The sequence below is a fragment of the Centrocercus urophasianus genome, unplaced genomic scaffold (assembly GCF_019232065.1).
Source record: "Centrocercus urophasianus isolate 14NV4802_14NV808 unplaced genomic scaffold, USGS_Curo_1.0 seq_23, whole genome shotgun sequence".
Taxonomy (NCBI): Eukaryota; Metazoa; Chordata; class Aves; order Galliformes; family Phasianidae; genus Centrocercus; species Centrocercus urophasianus.
In genome coordinates, this window is record NW_024884789.1 from 2,647,685 (window position 1) to 2,666,149 (window position 18,465).

The window sequence follows — 18,465 nt, forward strand, 5'->3', positions numbered from 1 at the left end:
TCTAGGATGCTGCTCTGCTTGGCCACAGCAGCTTAAAGCTGTTAATGCGCAGTCTTTACTGCTTGCTGTGACTCAGCCATGCCGGGAGCACAAGACCTGATCCAGAGCCCACCAAACACAATAGAAATCTTTGTCTTGTTGGAAATCACCCTCCTGCCTTCAGCAGCCCTTGAGCCAGGCTTTCTGTTAACTTCTGGGCTGCTGAGGACATGGAGGCAGAATCATCAGGTGGGAAGGAGCTCTTAAGGGTGCCAGATCTTGGAGAGATGAGAAATGGGTTGTGTGTGCCCTGCAAGTGGAATGGTAAGAGCAGGTAGTGCTGCCTCCTCCCCCACAGTGCCCTCTTGAACAGCCCATCCTCCCCGCTTTAAACCTCTTTAAAAATAGAGAAACTTTTGGATCTCCTGACACTTGTGTGGGTTTGTTGTTGTTGTTTTCCTCAGTGTGGTGATGTTTCTAGGTGTACAGAAGATCGTTGCATAGGACAAGAGGGCACGGCCTCAAAGTTGCACCTGGGGAGGTTCAGGTCCTTAGAAGGAGCAGTGAGGCACTGGGACGGGCTGCCCACAAAGGTGGTGGAATCACCACCCTCAGAGGTGTTTAAGGAAGATGTAGCTGGTTTAGGGATGTGGCTTAGTGGGCAATATTGGTGGTAGATGGATGGCTGAACTGGATGATCTTAGGGCTCTTTTCCGACTCTGATGTTACTGTGATTCTGTGATGTGATTCACAGTATGACTGCCTCACATTTTTGTGCACTCGTACTCCCATCTCACTTTTTTTTTTTCCCTGGTCTTTTGAGAAATAAAGAAGGGATCAGGACTGAAGACGGTGGTGGGAAAGGCTGCAGAAAATGACGGAATGAATGAATTTATCAAGAGAGCTGCTGCACAGCAGCGTCAGGCTTCTTTTGGCAGCGAACGATGGGGCACGCGGATGGCGCAGCGGGGCTCGCCGCTCAGCCGGGCTCTGTCAGCTGTTCCACGCCTCCCCTCGGGGGTCCCAGGCGGTCCCACGGACACCCGGGAGGCAGCGGCAGCGCTGCAGCTCCGCGTCGGGCCGGGGCAGAAGAGGGCGCCCCCAGCCGGCCGCCCTCACCCACGTGCACCCCTCCCCGCACCGCCCAGAGCCTTCAGCGCGCGGCCAATGGGCGGGCGGCGGGCGGGGCGCCGAGGGGGGCGCGAGCCAATGAGCGCGCGGGGCTGCGGAGGGGGCGTGTCCGGGCGCCCACCACGCTGGGGCTGTCGGCGGCGCGGATTACTTTTTCCGAGGGCGGGCAGGGCTCACTCCGGGCCGCCGCCGCCTCCTCCTCCGCCGCCGCTCCGCGCTGGGCCCCGTCGCTGCCATAAAATGTTTGACGGCTGCCTCCTGCCTCTCGTGTTTCCCTGCCTGCTGCTTTGGGGACTGGACGCCGGCACAGGTAGCGCTTCTGTCCTTCGCATCCCCGCCCCGGAGGCGCTGACAGCCCCTCACCGGGCGGCCGCCCGCAGGCACGGGGCGCGCGGCGGATCCCCTGCGTGGCCGCGGTCCCGCTCTGCAGCGCGGATCGCTCCAGGCTCCTACGTTTTCTTTTCCTGTCCTCTCGCTGCTGCTGTAACGTTTCATGTGGAAAGCTGCTGACTGTCCTTGGCTGCGGCTCCGGCTTGCTCTGCTTTTCCCCTTCTCCCTGCAGATTTTTATTGGGATTGGTGAAATGCGATGCTTGTGTCTGAGCTATATATTTTCTTAATGATACAAGTAGCTTGAGCGTTTGCTTTATTCCTCTCTTCCCCGCGCGTTTTTGTCTCTCGTGTATTTGTGTATATGTGTGTGTGTATATATATAGGGGGGAGGATTAATTTCTCCCGCTGGCTCCACGACTTCCAGTCCGTGGGATCGCAGCAGAGCGGGGCTGGGAGGTCCGGGGCCGCGGAGCGCCGTCCGTCCCGTCGGGCCGCGAGCGCTGAGCCTCTCTTCTCTCTCCTTCTCGCCTGCAGCCGGCGGAGCGGAGCTGGAAGTGGTGATCCCGGAGCGAGTGGAGCTGGAGAGGATCCACCTGCTGCCTCCCGCCGGGAGAGGGGACCGCGGCGGAGCCCGGCGCCGTCGGGAGCTCCTGCGGCCGCGGGAGGCGGCGGGAGAGGCCGTGCTGCTTCGCCTGCCCGCCGCCGGCACCGAGCTCTACGTGCTCCTCCGCCGCGACCTGCGCTTCCTCGCCCGGGGCTTCGTGGTGGAGCATCGGCGCGGGGAGGAGCGGCGGCCCCCGGAGGAGCGGCTCTGCTTCTACACGGGACGCGTGCTGAACCGCAGCGACTCCTTCGCCTCCCTCAGCACCTGCGCCGGGCTGGTACTGCCGCCCCGCCCCCGCTCTGACGGACCTCGGCCCCGCTTCTCCCCCGCCCCTCCGCTGACCCCGCGGGTTTTCCTGTCGGCACCGACCCCTCTCCCCTCGCTCCCACCCTGCGGATGCGCGAACTTGCGCGCCGGCTCCTCGCCTCAGCGCCGCTTCCCCGCGTGCCGCTCCCGTGCCCTGCGCGTCTCGTGCGGAGCTCCGTCGTCCCCGCGGCGGTTTTCCTGTCAGCTTCGCGCGGGAGCCGCCCGGCATCGCGTGGGCGGGAAAGGTCTCGCGCATCGCCTCCTCTCCTCAGCGGCGGGCTGTGCTGAGGTGTCCCGTGAGGACTCTCCGTCGGCCCCCAGCTGGGCTTGAGGACTGTCCTGACCGGTGTCACGCACCCTCCATTTCGCAGCTCGGTGGCACGGTTTGTCACCTGCCTGCCCTCTTGTTCCCTCCGGGATCCCCACAGCGCGGCTGGGGTCAAACCCTCCGCCGTGCGTTTGCCGCCTCGGGCGGCCTCGCAGCGCCTGGGATCCCCTGTGAGTGTCCTGGGGAGATGAGGCGATCCCGTGCGGGGCGGCCTTTGTGTTCCTCAGGGAAGCAGAGCTTTAGATGCTCGGGGTGGCGGCTGGCTGGTGGTTCCCAGTCTTGGGGTGTGTGCTTGAGCTGTAGGTACAGGTCCCTGCTGGAGATGGCTTCTTAAACTGCTTTGCGCTGGGAAGCGCTTAGAGTGCTGCGGGCTGCAGGCTTCATTTCTGAACCGTTTGAGGGCGCTGTGCCTCAGGTTTAAAGGGGAAAAAAAGAAAACAAAACAAACGTGGCTTCGAGATAGTGAGTAGAGTGGCTCGATAAACTGAGCTGTGCACCAAGGGCTTCCTCAGGGTTCAGAGCGAATTGCTCTGCTTCAGGCTTGAAGTCAGCCACAGCTCCGTGCTTCTGTCGCTTGTTTCGTTATTCCCGGTCACTGAGTGCTTCCAGTGCGACCTGCTCTAAAAAACACACGGACAGAAGGAGCCTTTTTGGAAAGAAGAATGTAGCTGTAGGCACGTGCTAACTGCCTGAGATCAGGGGATGGAGCAGGAGGAGTGAAAAGGATTGACAGTGCTCCCAGCAGGAAAGTTGAGAAAGACTAACAAAATTGGTTGGTCTTTGTTCATTGCATCTCAAAAAATGAGGTGTGACATTGCAATATGTGTGTAATGAATTCTAAGCAATGAGTGAATTGATGTAACTTGTGATCAGAAAGTGGCTACTATCAAAGCTGCTTGTTCGTGGCACTCCTGGGGGCCAAAGTCAGTACTACCGCCCGCGTAAGGGGTTGTGCTGGTAAAGCTCTGCTCACCTGTGCCTATGAATCTGGTCCTGGGAGCATTGAGAGTGGTGTGGGCAGATGCACTGAGAGAGATAAGTCTCTGCATGCTGAGGCTTTTTTCCGGTTACAGGAATCTATTCATTTGCTCTTCGTTCAGATAATCACCAGGAATGAAAAAAGTGATCAAAGCAGATGTGTGGCACATATGTGCTAACAGCTCTTGATGTGGAAAAGAAAACATAAGTGTCTGTAAGCTGAACCTAAACTTAAGATGAACGTCATTAACTTTTGAATTGGATTTGTTAAACTGATCTACATCACTACATAGCCTTTTTTTTTTTCCTGGCTACATTGACCTTTTGGCTTTGTAAGCTTATTAGTAAGCAGGGAACATTGTGAAAGCAGGCTAAATCTACTATGTTTACATTTTGTGGTGGCTGTACTAAATCTGCATACCTGTAGTAAAAGCTATGCAATTGAGTGGGAAGGTGCTTCCAGGAATCAGAAGAGTGAAGTGTGCCTCAGATTGTCTAGGTCTTGAATCTGGAGTGGCCCTAAAGTCAGGTGATTTTGGAGCCCAATTGTTTGTCATGTAATCTGACAGTTAAAATACCCAAACCAGTGCTACGGTGTTATTCTAGTTGCTCTATTTAGTTATTCTAGTTGCTCACTTAGGCACTGCTTACAGAGAAAGGAGAAGTCTTTACCCTCATCACTAGTAAAGATTTGCTGGTGGTGTATAGATGAGGCCTGGGACAGGTTGGGAGAAAGACTGTTTACTGCAGTCTGTATATCCTGAATATCCTGAACTCTTGCAGCCTGTATATCCTGTCATTCATGAGCAGTGCTAGCATTGCAGTGGGGCATTTCCTGAAAAATCCAATGTGGGAATGCTAATAGGACTGTAAGCAAATGTTCAAGATATCTCACTGAGGAGTCCTGGTCAGTCAGAGTTAGAAATACCATATCCTGGTCTCCAGCTGGCTCAGGCTTTATAGCATGGTTGAGGAATACATTTACAATGAATCTCACACACACAAAAAAAGAGTGAAATGATCAAGGCAAGGAGAGATCTAATAAGAACAAAATCCCTGATGCAGTGGCATGAAAACTGAGCTACAACTGCACTGAGCAATTGCTTCCTGGTAGTCCTGTCAGTTTCCCAGCGTGGCACCTAAAGGTTATGTTTTGTTTTTTAAAACTCCTCTTGCAAATGCTGCTACTAACCACTATGTGAACCATTACAGTTTCCTGTCATTGCTTGCAATTGCCTTGAGAAGGATGGCCACGCTCTTGCAGCTATGTCAAGCCATGGTGTACTTAAGACTGATTTACCTAAGGCCCTGTCTGTGTAGTTAAGAGTGCCACATGTGAAGGTGCTCCAAGCCTTTTTGTGACTTGGGAACTGCAGAGAGATTGGAGGTGCTGTGTTCCTGAAAAGCGCTACTGCCTTTAGCATGGCAGGACTGCATCTCAGCTGAGGAGCACGGTTGTGCAAACACTTCCCTTCTTACCGTGCTGAAGTACTGAACTGTCCGTTCCTGGTACTGTGGAGACATGACCAGAAGCAAAGTTCTGCAGCTCATCTGTCCAATGCTAGAAGACAGGACGTGGTGCAGGAAGTTGTCTCTTTTTCGGATAGCTCCAGCTACACAAGGCCACAGTTTGTGTTATCTTGAGTTGTACTGCGTAGTTGACTGAGACTTCTGTTGTAGGTGATGTCTCTTTTCAGTCTGGAAATTCCAGTTTGCTTGGGACTTTTTGGAGATACCCATACACTGCTTTCAGGTGCAACTTCAGTTACGTGTAGTCTGTTGCTCGCTGCATACTGCACCTATGCTCTCTAGCAAAGGTGAGCAGTGCATCGTTATTCTTCTGTGGCACTTCTTGGATTGATGCAGAGGGAACACAGCAGAAGAGGGGAGACCTTGCTGCTGTCTCTTCAAATACCTGATAGGAGATCGCAGCAGAGTGGGGTTGGTCTCTTCTCACTGGTGACAGGATGAGGGGAAATGGCCTCAAGTTGGTTTAAGTTGGGTATCAGGAAAAACTTCTTTACAGAAAGGGTTGTTAAGCACTGGAATAGGCTCCGCAGGGAGGTGGTTGAGTCACCATCCCTGAATGCGTTTAGAAACCGTTTGGATGTGGTGCTTGGGAACATGATTTAGCAGAGGATTGTTAGAGTTAGGGTAGTACGGTTAGGTTTGCAGCTGGACCTGACAATCTTTAAGGTCTTTTCCAACCAGAGCAGTTAATGATTGTAAGAGACCCTTTCATCGTGCTGTGATGGCTCAGTGCCTTCTGAGTCAGCATGGCTTATCGTGTCTTGTGGACCTAAGATAAGGGAAAGAGGCAGAGTCCTGTAGTCTATGGGAGACTTGTTCCCCACTTGCACACTGCTCGTTGTTGCCTCAAGCTGTATCCAAAATGTGAGGTTCCTAAAGGCTTTGTTACACAGTCTATTGGACTGCAGTGTCGATGCCTTAAAAATGACATAGTCTCTTCTTATATTTTTGTACCTAAATTCTGGAAAAAGGTACAGTTTTCAGCAGTAATAGTGCAGGTCAAAATGAATGTTAGGTTTTGACAGAGGGATGAAATTCAGGTCTCTCGTTAAGGAACCTTGTGAAAGCAGAAGATCACTGGGATGCATTTAGAGGAGGAAATTTATTTGCAAGTAACTGCTATTTTTTCTGAGACCTAAAATCTTTGTTTTGGGTTCAAGAGTGCTCCGAGGCAGTCCGCCTGAAGTGGATTGCTCTTCTGAGTTGAGGTTGTTACTCCCTCCTGCTGAGGCTCATTCGTCTCACTTTGTCATACCTCAGTTTGTCTCCTTTGAACTCGGTGGCACTCCTTTATGCAGAACAGATCAGTGGAAATGGATGATGCATGCTAGAAGGATTCATGTATGGCTCAGCGATGTTCTCGTTATAGGATGGAACACAGTGATTGAAGCTACCTCTTAAGAAATATGCTAAAAATCAGGAAACCTTAAACATTTTGCAGTGCTGTCTCATATGATCAACACTAAAGAAAAGAGCTTATTTACTGCCAAGCTACATGCATATTCACATGCTTATTTTATGATTATCCATTTGGCTACTGAGCAAGGTTAGATGGACAAAACCATTTACCAGTTAGCTGCAGTACCTGGGAATTTGTGCTCCTCTGTTGTTCACGTTGCAGTTCACAAGGTGTGTTTGGGACCAGGCTCAAACACTACTTGCATGTGTAGCTTTTTCAAAGTCTCTGAACTCCTGGTGGTTTCCAGGTGGCTGTAAGTGCTGATGGTGGAACTGGATGCAAAAGCATGGTTTGAGATCCAATATGGGAGACCAGCCAGGGCAAGGAGAACTGAGTAGGTTGGACTACTGGCTCCAGGAAACCAGTAATACCTTGAGGGACTCCTAATGAAATGATAAGAACCTTGTAACAAAGACAGGGAAGGGTGCAGAAGAGGCCACAGCCTTTTGCTTGTAAACCTGACTTGTTTTGAAATGGAGAGAGCACGAGAAAGATGGATGCTTGCAAAGAGTGCTTTCCTGATGGTTTGTCCTGTTTCTTAGATACATTTGCCCAGTCAATTGCCCCATTTGAGGTGTTTGCCTTTCTTCACTCACTGCAGGAGGAGGTGATGCCTGATTTAGAGTAGATGTCTGGGGCTTGGGGAGCTCAATCCCTATTCAGTGGTAGCAGATGCTTTGCTTTTGCAACCAGGGCAATGCTGCCCTTCAGGTGACTGCAAGAGCCTCTGCTCTTATGGAAAGCAGGGCAGCGCAGGCATGCTGGGATTATAAGATGATATGATTTCCCCTCAGGAAACCTTCAGCTATGCTGAATTCCCTTGTCTAGGAGAGGAGCTGTTTGGCATCCATCCATATCTGGTCCATAAGCTGAAAACTTAAACCTCTTAAAATTGCTGTGCTGGGTTTCTTTGAGCTAGATTTCTTTTTTTTTTTCTTCTTCCACAGTGAAAAAGGAGAATTTCCTTGCTTATGCAATGTAGGGACAAGTTGAAATGGAGGTGCAGTTGGATATTCTTGGGTACGGTCTGCTCTCGTAACTCAGTTTAAACCTCAAATGACCCTGGAGAAAATGCTCTCATTTTAAATTTGAGTTACACTTGTAAATAATAGTTGACTTTAAGCTGAGATGCAATTGATAAGGACAGGTCTGAAAGTCACATGAAGTTTATTAAATTTGATTTTTATTCTTCATTTGAGATATTAGCTTCCTGTTAACTTTGAGGAAATGGTTAAATTAAGATTAGCAGTTTAACAGCTGAGAAATTGAGAAGGGGATGGAATTCGTCAGATGATTCGAACTGTTCTTTTATGCACATTCGTATGTTTGTAACTAATGAATGCTTTGGAGAAAAAAGAAAAATCTGTTAAAGATTCAGCGTTTCAGATCTTGTTCAAAGATGTTAAAATAGAAAGGGCTGGAAAAACAGCGTAACTGCTGGAGCCTGTTAATGTGTGGGAAGGTCCAGAGCCACGCGCAGAGAACACTGAGGACATTGGATTCCTGTCCTGAGCTAGCCCTCAAGCTGTTGCGGCTCCACCAGTGCTACCAGGGGACAGAGGCAGAACACTGAAGCAGGACAGTGTGATTACAAATGCAGTCCCTTTGGTACTGGTCTAGCTTCAGCGATGCGGTGAGGACATTCCTGTCGTTTAGCCTGCAAGTCCCCTAGGGAGGATGGTAGTGTGTAGAAGGCAGCTGAACTAGGGGTGATGTGAGCATAGGTCAGAGATTCTTGCTCGAGTGACCAACGCGTGTAGAAAACTGTAGGTAAGTGAGACGCAGGAAGTGTTTGTAAGAATATTTGGGTGACTTGGAGAATGGAATTCTCCAATGGTAGTGAGCAATGTTGAAATAATTTGTAAATTAAGGATAATCTGGAAGATGTAGCCTCTGTTCAGCTCTGTGTGCGTTGGGGCTGTAGTTGTCTCTTAGTTATTATTTTGACTTGCCAGTTAGATTGCCTGCCTTTTTGAGGTGGAAATTATTCCATCCTTTCCTGTTAGCTAAGCTGAATGAGTGTCAGTTATACGGTCTTGTCATGGTAACTGTGAATCCAAGTTAGATCACTAATACAGATGGCAGTGAAGTTCTAAGCTCGTCTCAATTCTTGTTATCTTGATGACTCCTGTATAACAGGTGCTTTGGGGATGGGTAGGCTGGGCAACAGCCACTTGTTTTCTGGGCCACTAGGCAATATGAGTGGCTGGTCCTGTGCATGTGGGCTTTCAGCATGAGAGAAAAGTCAGAGGGAATTTGCCAGCTTTTCATATGCATCTTCCTAGGTAAATGTGGCTCAACAGATCCATAGCATTGTATTTAATTAGACTGATTTCCAGAGACAAGGGAAAATAGCACTGACGGTGATGTTTTACTTCCTTATCTTCAAAATCTAGCCTTTTGTAGCCCGAGAACATCACGTAGGGAGGAAGAACTCAGAGTAGTTGTCCAGTGCTGATGTCTGACATCTCATGCTGCGATTAGCACAGCACGGTATGTGGTAGTTGGAAGATGTAAGGGAGGCAATGAGAGGGATGGATTTCTTAAGGAAAAAGCAAAGCAATGACCAGAGGATTCAAATCTGGACCAACATGTTTGAAAACTCTTCAGAATGCAACTGGCAAGTTGAAGGAGAACTCTAACTCCCTCGGAACACTTTACAGGCTCAATCCTGCAGTTCTTTCCTGCCTGAAACTCTAGTTGGCTTGCCTGATCAAACTTGAGATTGCTTCTTAACCTATTCCAGGATGAAGACGCATGTCTTTCTCCCTCCATAGGTTTCACAATCCCAAAGCAAATGTGAAACATAAGTCTTTTCCAGTGGTTTAAATTATTTTCACACTTGATGCCAGAAAGTTGGGATAATGTTGGGTGGTGATGAAACTGACTTCTTCTTACATGTTTTTGGCACCAACAAAAATGGTTGGCAGTGTTTCAGGAGCTCTGGTGTGTCTTTTAGTACCATGGCACCAGATTTACAGCCCTTCTTCTAAATAATTAAAACCTATATTAAATAAGGGGGTTGGAGCTACCTCCCGACTGGAAGATTGAAACAAGGAGAGGAAGTATGGAAAACGTTGTAAAGGAGACTGGAAGAATAAGGCATTGGAGTTTTGTTGTCTTTGAAGCAATTTGGACAGAATTGCCCAACTTACAGAGGTGTGCCCTAGGCAACCATGGCAGAGAGAAACACTGATTCTTCAGCTGCTGCTTCAAAAGTAGTGACCCTTTTTGAGAGATCCTCCTTTCTCACTGATGCTGTTCAGTTTGTGTTGTCAGAAGACGAGAGCTCTCATTTCTCTGAGAGAAATTTCTCTTGCTGGAAATACTGGGCCAAAGGGATTTCCTGGGTGTACGTGAGGACTGAATTTGGCAGGAAGGTGTGGAAATGTACGATTTACAGTATGTATGTAATGTGTGTTATAAATCATATTAGTACAGTCAGCTGTTGAATATGTACTATTTGCACGTATGTGCAGAGCAGTTATTTAGGTTGTTTTCTGGCTGGCATGGAACTCGGTGATGGGATGGGGGGAGTCTAATCTTTGTATGTTTAGGATGGATGTTACGCAGGGGTTCTGTAGGTTACAATCTTGTAAGTCCCATTACCTACCAGGTGTACCAAAGGCACAATCTGATGCCTCCCAGCAGGACATGTGATGTCTTTGGTTACTAGCAGAAGAAGTTGGATCAGATCTACAGATTACTTCCAAGGGACTGTGTTACAAAGAGCTGTGTTTCAGGGCGTTCAATTGCTATACAAATAAACACTGGATTAGTACAATGGGAAGCAAGTTTAAAAACCTTCGCTGTACATAGTTACTTTCTCTAATGTGTTATGACAGTGTTGATTATTAAACCTGGAAGCTTTGTTAGGTGATATCTTTGCCTCCACTCTTTTTCTTATGTTTTGGAAAAGGAATAGGGAATGCATACAAACTCTACAAACTACTGGTTGCAAGCAGAAGAGGGCTGTCCTGGGGCAGAAACTGCCTTCCAAAGATATCCTTGCAGTCCCTGTGTATGGTATGAACTTGGTGCAAGAAAGGCAGAGTTGCAATGCTGGCCTGTGGAGTCTTACTTAGCCAGGGACTTTGCCTTCCCTGTGTTACTTATTCAAGGTAGGGTTGAAAAGATAATCACTGGCAAGGTACAATAGGCCAGTCTCTGCGTGGCCTCTTGCAATTAGTAAGAGGTATTTGGTCCTCATACTAAAAAATGTGAGTGGTTCTGCAAGAACGATGCACGTAGCCAGTCTACTGTTTGCGGGAAATCTCTTCTCTCTGCTGAGGTAATAAATGCCACTTGATAACAATGTAATTTTAGCTGCCAATTAGAAAGGTGGTTATGAAAGCATTTATGTTAGTAGGGTTTATTTGTTCTCATGTGAACTGAACACGGACATACATCTTCATGCTTCCAGCTGGAGTAGTGTTCTACTTGAGGGGAGAGAGAAGTGGAAGAACAGGTGTTGACAAGAATTCTTGTGTGGTTGGTTTTTTGGTTTTTTGGACACCTATAGTGCTTTGCATAGTGGCGTTCCTGAATATTACTATATAACCAAAGACAAATAGGGAAAGCAGAGGAAGTTCCTCATTGTTTGTATTATGTAGATTGAACAAGATCAATATTCACTTTTCCTCGCACTGTAAATAACAGTTGTAGGGAAACGATCTGGGGCAAGACTGGGTTGATAGAAATGGTTGGGATAACAAACTGATATCCTTTTTTCATTTCCTTCTGTTGTGGACAGGTTGGCTATATTCAAATTGGATCAGAGCACATGTTAATACAACCAGTGAATACATCAGAGACCTCATTTAGCGGAAAAGAACACTTCATCAGACGTAGACGATCCACAAAATCAAGCCATTCTTTGAAGCACATTCCTGATGAGCACTGCAAGGTTGTAGCAGGTGAGCTTGAAGTAGCTGGGAAAACAGCCGTGAACATACAGTTATAGTTGTAACTGTTGTTCTTCATTGTATGTCTCTATTTTGTAACTTGAGTGTTGTGACCACAGGAAGTAGTGAAAAATGGCGTGTGCGAATGAGTACCTCTGCTTCTTCAGGCAGAAGGAGCCACATCACAAATGTAATTAGGATACATGCTGTAACCTTTGATTGGTGAGGAGATGAGCTATAACTTCTGCTTCACCTGTGTGATGTAGTTGTTGCACTGGAAAGAATTGACAGCGTTTTTAGCAAAGACTTAAATCTTGAAACTGAAATTGGTTGAGGGCTGCTTTTTCATCTCAGCTTTTCACTGGAGTTGTGACACTGCAAAGATGTAGGTGAGGACGGAGTGGTGGTTCCTTTGTTTCAGAACAAAAGTGTCATTTTGGGTAGTTTCATGTCATTTAATCAGAAGTATTTGTTGTGAAGATTATATCCAGGAATCCACTTAACAGGACAAAAAGATATCTGGAGGGGGAAAAGAGTCAAGCAGTTTCTCTTACACTTTCCTTTTCAGCTTCTCGTGTGCCATCAGTTCTACTTCTGTCTAGAAGAACACACTGTCCATAACAGAATACATCAGGGTGCATTGTCAGCTTGCAGACTTCTTAATTTTTGTTTCTTTGCTGATGGTTGTTTTAGCTTTCTTCCTGTCTTTCACCTTCTTCCAGTTAAGGCTGCGGAGGGCTCTTAATGTGTGTGTGTGTGTGAATTGTTAAAAATCTTGTTGTGTTCTCATGTTTAGTGGTTAAAACAGAAAAAATGCAATTGTCACACTTTTCACCACCATCTAGGTGTGCTGTGTACAGAGGGTATTTTCAATGAATTTTACAAAGTAACTTCTTTATATTCTTTTCCTTTTATTCCTCTTCTGTTCCATTACCTCATTAGTATTTCAGCTTCTGTCTTCTGCTGGATGGACTGTGTACTAAATAAAGGCAGCATGTTAAGGTGTCTGTGTTATCTTCTACTGGGCTATTAAAGGGACAAAATAGGAAGCAGAGATGGCAGGTAAAATCTGACAGGTGTAAGATCTATGAGTATGGAACAACGGATTGGTCAAAAACAATCTCGTGGTTAAACATACAGGAGAATGGCAGTAAAAAGAACACGAAACTTTTTTTTTTTTTATTGGCAAAAGAAACAGAAAAGTGAAAGAACTGAGTGGAATTGGCAACCATGAGTTTAATAAAGTTTGGCTTTTGTATTTAACTGGAGCTGGGGATAGCATGTGCTTTGCTGAGTCTTGTGGGAGACCAGGGTGGCTTTAGGTGAGGGGAAGAGAGAGAGAGAGAAAGACACACATATATACACACACGCCCCACATTGTGTGGGGCTTTGCAAAAGAGCTACAAGCAGAACTCGGCTCCCTTGGGTGCTGGTTCTTTGCATGAAGTGCAGGCTGGTTAGGCTAAGAGGGGAACAAAGCGCTCAGCTGCGGCGCGATGGGGAGCACTACTTGCTTATGCAAACAGCCACTGCTTCAAGTAGCTGTGTCATAAAATAACGAAATTGCTCATGGGCTTTGCCACTTAAAGGCAGACTCTTGAATGTTTTTCATTGTTGCGGGGAAGAAATGTAAGTCATGGCTGTTAATAAGCTTAGCACATTAACGACCTAATTGACTCCTGTCTGGTTTGGATTAACTTTTGTGCACAGGAGTTCAGAAACCAAAGAAAAGTTAATCCTCTCTGACACACAAAAGGTCTATTTGTAATGAAATTGTGTGGTGATGGTGATCTTGGGGCTTGCTTCCAGAGTTTTTCCTGGTTTTTTCAAAGCCACGAAGCTGCCGTGCTTGAGCATTTTCCATTCCTTACCTGTTTTTCTTGAATTTCTAGATCACCTTTAAAGGTGCTTTTTTTTTTTTTTCTTGAAATTTTATAACTTGTCAGTGTGTAACATGATGTGGAGTTGTTTGGGGTTCAACCAAAATACAAAGTATGGCATGCTATATTTTAATATGAGTTATTGAATATCTAAATCTAAATGGAAATCTGAACAGAGCTAGTGGAACTCAATGGCAAAATGCATTGGTGGAGGGGTGTCCTGTGATAACTAGACTTAAGTGATTGAGGGGGAAGAGAAAAACTAACCAAAAGCCTGGTGATACAGTAACTTGTGTGAGTACTTGTAGGGGTGAGGGGAGGGAAGTAGTTGAGGAAAGCAAAATGAGCTTCATCAGGAAGTGCCATGTGTCAGCACTGTGAGTAAGCTTTCCAAGAGCATTCTCCTTGTGTTTTCTTCATAGACCCAAGCGATGGCAAAGGAAAGCTGAACTGATCAGTCCCTTGGGGCTAGGTAATGCAAGCAGTCTGGTTTGATAAAAGGTTGTTAAAATCTCTGAAACGACTCCTTTATTTTAAGAGGCATAACATGTCCTACAGCACTACAATTTTCCAGAGCTGTCGGAGAGTTTTGCAGGAGCTAAACTTCTTCTGGTATAATTTGTATAGGAGGATTAATCTGTCTGTTGTCAGAAGTGGAAAAGCACTTCAGGTCATGCATGACTGGATCTCTGAGATCTGAAGCTGAAAGTGGCTATTAATGGGTTAAAAAATCCCCAGTCTGTTGGTTCTTTTGTCTGAATTCTGAAGTGCTCAAGCAGCAAAGGATGGATCCAGCCATGGTAGGCCAGGTGCTAGTGTTAGTCATATGATATGTGTATCTGTAGTATTTTTATCACCTGTCATACAGCAGGAGGAAGAGTTCAAGTCGCAGTGCGTGTTTCTGCACAGGCATGAACATGAGCCCCTGTGAGGCAAACAGAAAACCCATTAGAAGATTTCCAGGTGCATATGCTGTGAGGGGGAAGGAAGGGAAGGTTGGGTTTCATTAGCTCTGAAGCATGGCGTCATTAGAAACATGGGAAATAGCTTTGCACCATTGATGTGAAGCACTTCTAGAGATGATAACCAAAGAATCTGGGCTGAATTTGGGGTACAAATGTTATCACATGCTGTTCTGATTTTAAAAATGAGCTTGACAACTCTTTTGTCAAAGGTCTTGTACAAGCGAATTTTCTGGAAAGAGAGTGGAGTTGCAAGGAGTTCTTATTCTAGGCTTTAATACATATGAATAAGAATGTTTCAATGTGTGAGCCAAGCAGAGAGAAAGAAAGAGGCCTCTGTTTCAATGCATCATACATAACTTTTGCAGTGCCCTCAGGTTAGGCCTGGAAGTTTGTGCATAAGCTTAACTTATTCCCAGGCTCAATATGTAGCTGCAGGGCTAATTTGTTTTCTAACAGTGTCTGTCCTTCCTCTTAACCTAGTGCTTTAGAGAAAGTTGTTAACTGGGAAGAAATGAGCAGAGCAGGAAGGACTGGTGGAGGACTGTATGATCTCCTTTATTAACACCCTAAAACTTAGAGAGGTGTTAGAAAATACCTGAGGCAGGGCTTTTTTCATTGCCCTGTCTCTCTGTCATCATATGTATGTATATACACAATAAAGCTGTTTGCTTGTGACAATATGCATGGAAAAACAATAGTTTAACACTTGCTGACATCTCAGAACTGCAGAATGGTTTGGATTGTTAGGGACTTCTGGGTCCATCTGATCCAACCCTGCTGCTCAGGCAGGTTGCCCAGGACCGTGTGCTGGTGATCCTTGAAGATCTCCAAGGAGGGAGACTCCACAAACTCCCTGACAACCTCATCTGATCTGGTCGTATATCTTACATATTTCCTATGCCTTCAAAGTCTAAGTAAAAGTAGTGTTGTGTTTTTTAATTCCTCACAGTTGTTGGGGTTTTTGCTGCTTTTTGTTTTTTTTTACTGAGGGGGAAATATCTATGTTGAAGATGGAGTAAAAAAAAAAAAAAAATAACGAAAAGCCTAGGAATCTCTTCTAACTGTGTTGTAAAATTTTGTTTCTTTGGGAAAAATAAGCTCTGTTGTAACTCTTCCAGAAGTCTCCAAGAATGCATTAAAGTCCCTTTACGTAGAAAGGATTTGATATAAAATACAGCCCATAAGTATCAGTGAGAGCAGCTTGTCTTTGGAGGGTAGGTGGTTATTTCATGTTTATGGTGTAGACCTCATAAATTACTTGTGAATGTGAGCTTGCTTTAAATCCCCTTTTGTCATGTTGAATGAACCAGTTTTTGTTTAATGCAAATGTGCTGCCTGGAGGGAGGTTAATAGAGGAAAATAAACACAGGAGGATCAACATCTTAATTAAGAAAATAACTGCATTGCTTCTCTATCTAGTTATTTTGCAAAGTGTTTTAACAATTGATCAAAGCTGGCAATAATTTAAGTGCCAGGTATTGAATGCGGGGAATGGTTTCCCTGGGCAGGTATAAATCCTAAACACATGTTACTGTTATGTTGAGTTTTCCCATCTTTAATCATTGTCTTTTAGATGTGTTTTCTCTGCATTTTTGACTTGGCCTGAAACAGCAGTTGTTGTGGCCAAAAAACATGTGCACTAAAAATAGAGAGATGTAATGCAACCTGTGTTAGTCCATATTAGGAAGCATCTGTTGAAGAATTAAAGCAAGGATTTCAACAATGCAGAAGATGTAACGTGATTAAATGTTTGCAAGTATTGATGTATTCCCTGTATCAGTAATTAGATCTTCCAGGGCGTTGCTATGGGAGTATGTCTTGTGTGGGTAAATCCTTTGGTTTCTCCATGTCCCTGGTCTTCCAAGCAGGGAGTCTTTTTTTTTCTTTTTTTCCCCAGTGTGTGATTGTTTCCTTATGGCTGACAAACAGCAGCCTTTTGGATCAGTCCACCATTCAGAAGTGGCCTTTTCCATCGCATATGGCAAGGGAAATTTTATTGTTGATTTGTTCTGGATGAAGCCCTCAGCACAAGGACAGCATGGATAATATGGAGCAGGAGGCGCTCCAGGTTTTTCTTCGTCTACTGTCAAGGTGCAAAAAAGATGTACAAATACGTGTGGTTAATGGGTTTCTTCCTTTTCCAGAGCAGTTGCTGAAGTAGAACTTACTGCTCCTTCACTTGGTTCCTGATAAAAATTGATGCTAGTTTCCACTGGAACTTGATATCTAAACTGGCAGATGCTGATGAGCTAGAGCGTCTGATGTACACCATCCTTCTCTCTGGATGTTTATGGCTATTCCAGTGGTCATTTTGGCTAGGAAGGCAGACAGGTGGCTCCAGGCAGACTAAGATGCATTGCTTACCTTTTAGCTGTCTTTGTTTTTTCCATATTGTCATAAATCATAGCACAGGCTTGGAGCCAAGAGTTGGGAATTGGAACTCTGTTGGCTCTGCTTCCTGCTGTTTTTTGACTTGTGACCTTCAGCAGATCTCTTGGGATCTTACATGTGAAAAAAACTGTGTTGGGCACCTACATGTTTGTGTGACCAAGATGGGAACACCTTATGGAAGGTTTTGCCTTTGTTCAAAAGTTCTAAGCTTCCTTTGAGGTAGTTTGTAATTCTGAATCATCAGCTAATATGTGTCCCAAACTGAGTATGCAAGACTGAAAGCATTAAGAATTAAAGACTGTTTGGGCTACGACCTCTAACCTCCTAACTCTTAAGCACCTTCTTTATTTAAAGATTAGATTTACTAAGTCTGAGCTGGCTGAAGTACTGTGAGGCTTTGGCTCTGACAAGTTGATCCTTGAACGGGCAGTTTCTTTCTGTGATCTGTTCCCTATATGTAGTTTGACACATGTATATGTAAGGGATTAAAAATAACTATTACACTGTTTTTCACTTCAGTTTGACCTGCAGATCCAACACATTTATTGGAGATAAACTGCGTTCTTTACTGGCTTTTGCATATCCCCAGAAATGAGTTGACTGGTGTCTGAGGAGGTCTGTGCTACCTCTCTCAAGGTGTAGGTGCAATAGTGGGGTTAGGCTGTAAGCGCAGAGCTCCTGGTTTGGTAAACCTGGACTCTTTCACCCTCAGCAGAAGTGATTGGAGTTGAGCTACCGTACCTCAGGATTGGTAGGGTTGAAAGTTGTGAAAACATTCTTTGCAAACGAAGCACGTTTGCTAAAGACTCATTAAAACAAAATAAACCTGGAGGCTGGTGATGCTATTTTTCACAGCATAACAGCAGCCAAGTGTTTTGTGGTCTCTAAAGCCCTGAAAGGGGATTAAGACTATGCTTTGATTGGTTTCAGATCTGCTAAGTTTAAGTGGTCAAAACTGAGGACTCTGAGTTCGCTCTTACTTATATCAGCCCTTGTCATTTGGATCTTAATTATATTTGTGTTACAGGATCTTCCCCCATGGCCCCAGGCAAGTTGGGACCTTTGTGTCTGTCACAAGCAAAGGAAATCAATTCTGCTTCAGAATACAACTAGTAACAGAGCAGATCAAATATAGGAGGAGGAACCGAGCCACAGAGGCTAAGAGGGAGTGACAGAGCAGGTATTTCCATTCCCACTTTAACAGTCTTACCATTAAACAATGCTCAATGTGCCTGCTTTGTGTAACATCAGGTTTTCTCTGTCTTACAAGAAAGTCCTTGCTTCCAGTTGCTTGCAAAGCCTACAGGGGTGTGCTTTTAAAAAGAGATGAGTGTACGTAGTTGAGGAGGTGGCAGTTTCTGAAGCTCTGCTAACAAGTTGATCCAGTGAGCTGGTAGAGGTCATAGTGCCTGTCCTGTACTACATTGACCTTTCGTGAAAGACAGTGTCCTAACACGTGTTGATGACTGTTTTACAGAACAGAGTTTTAACTGATGTGTCTAAGCCACAGGCTAGCTTCAATAACAATCCTTGTAATAAAATCTCCCTGATGTTTTGGATGGAACACACAGTTCGTGACTTCTTTCTCAAATTCTTGTTTGCTGATGTGTCAGACAAATAGTCATGAATTTGTGATTTGCTATGGAAGTGGTCATGTAAAGAAAAATAATGTTTTTGG

The 18,465-nt window shown here is 45.6% G+C and overlaps 1 protein-coding gene across 1 annotated transcript in view; it reads left to right on the forward strand.

Moving 5' to 3' along the window:
* Positions 1–209: 209 nt before the first annotated feature.
* ADAMTS17 (ADAM metallopeptidase with thrombospondin type 1 motif 17) overlaps positions 210–18,465 on the forward strand; it is a 166,633-nt gene continuing 148,377 nt past the window's right edge. The window contains exons 1-4 of the mRNA XM_042824518.1: positions 210–303; positions 803–1,593; positions 1,826–2,323; positions 11,401–11,563. Of these exons, the coding sequence (XP_042680452.1) occupies positions 210–303; positions 803–1,593; positions 1,826–2,323; positions 11,401–11,563 (1,546 nt within the window). The remainder of the gene's footprint in view (positions 304–802; positions 1,594–1,825; positions 2,324–11,400; positions 11,564–18,465) is intronic.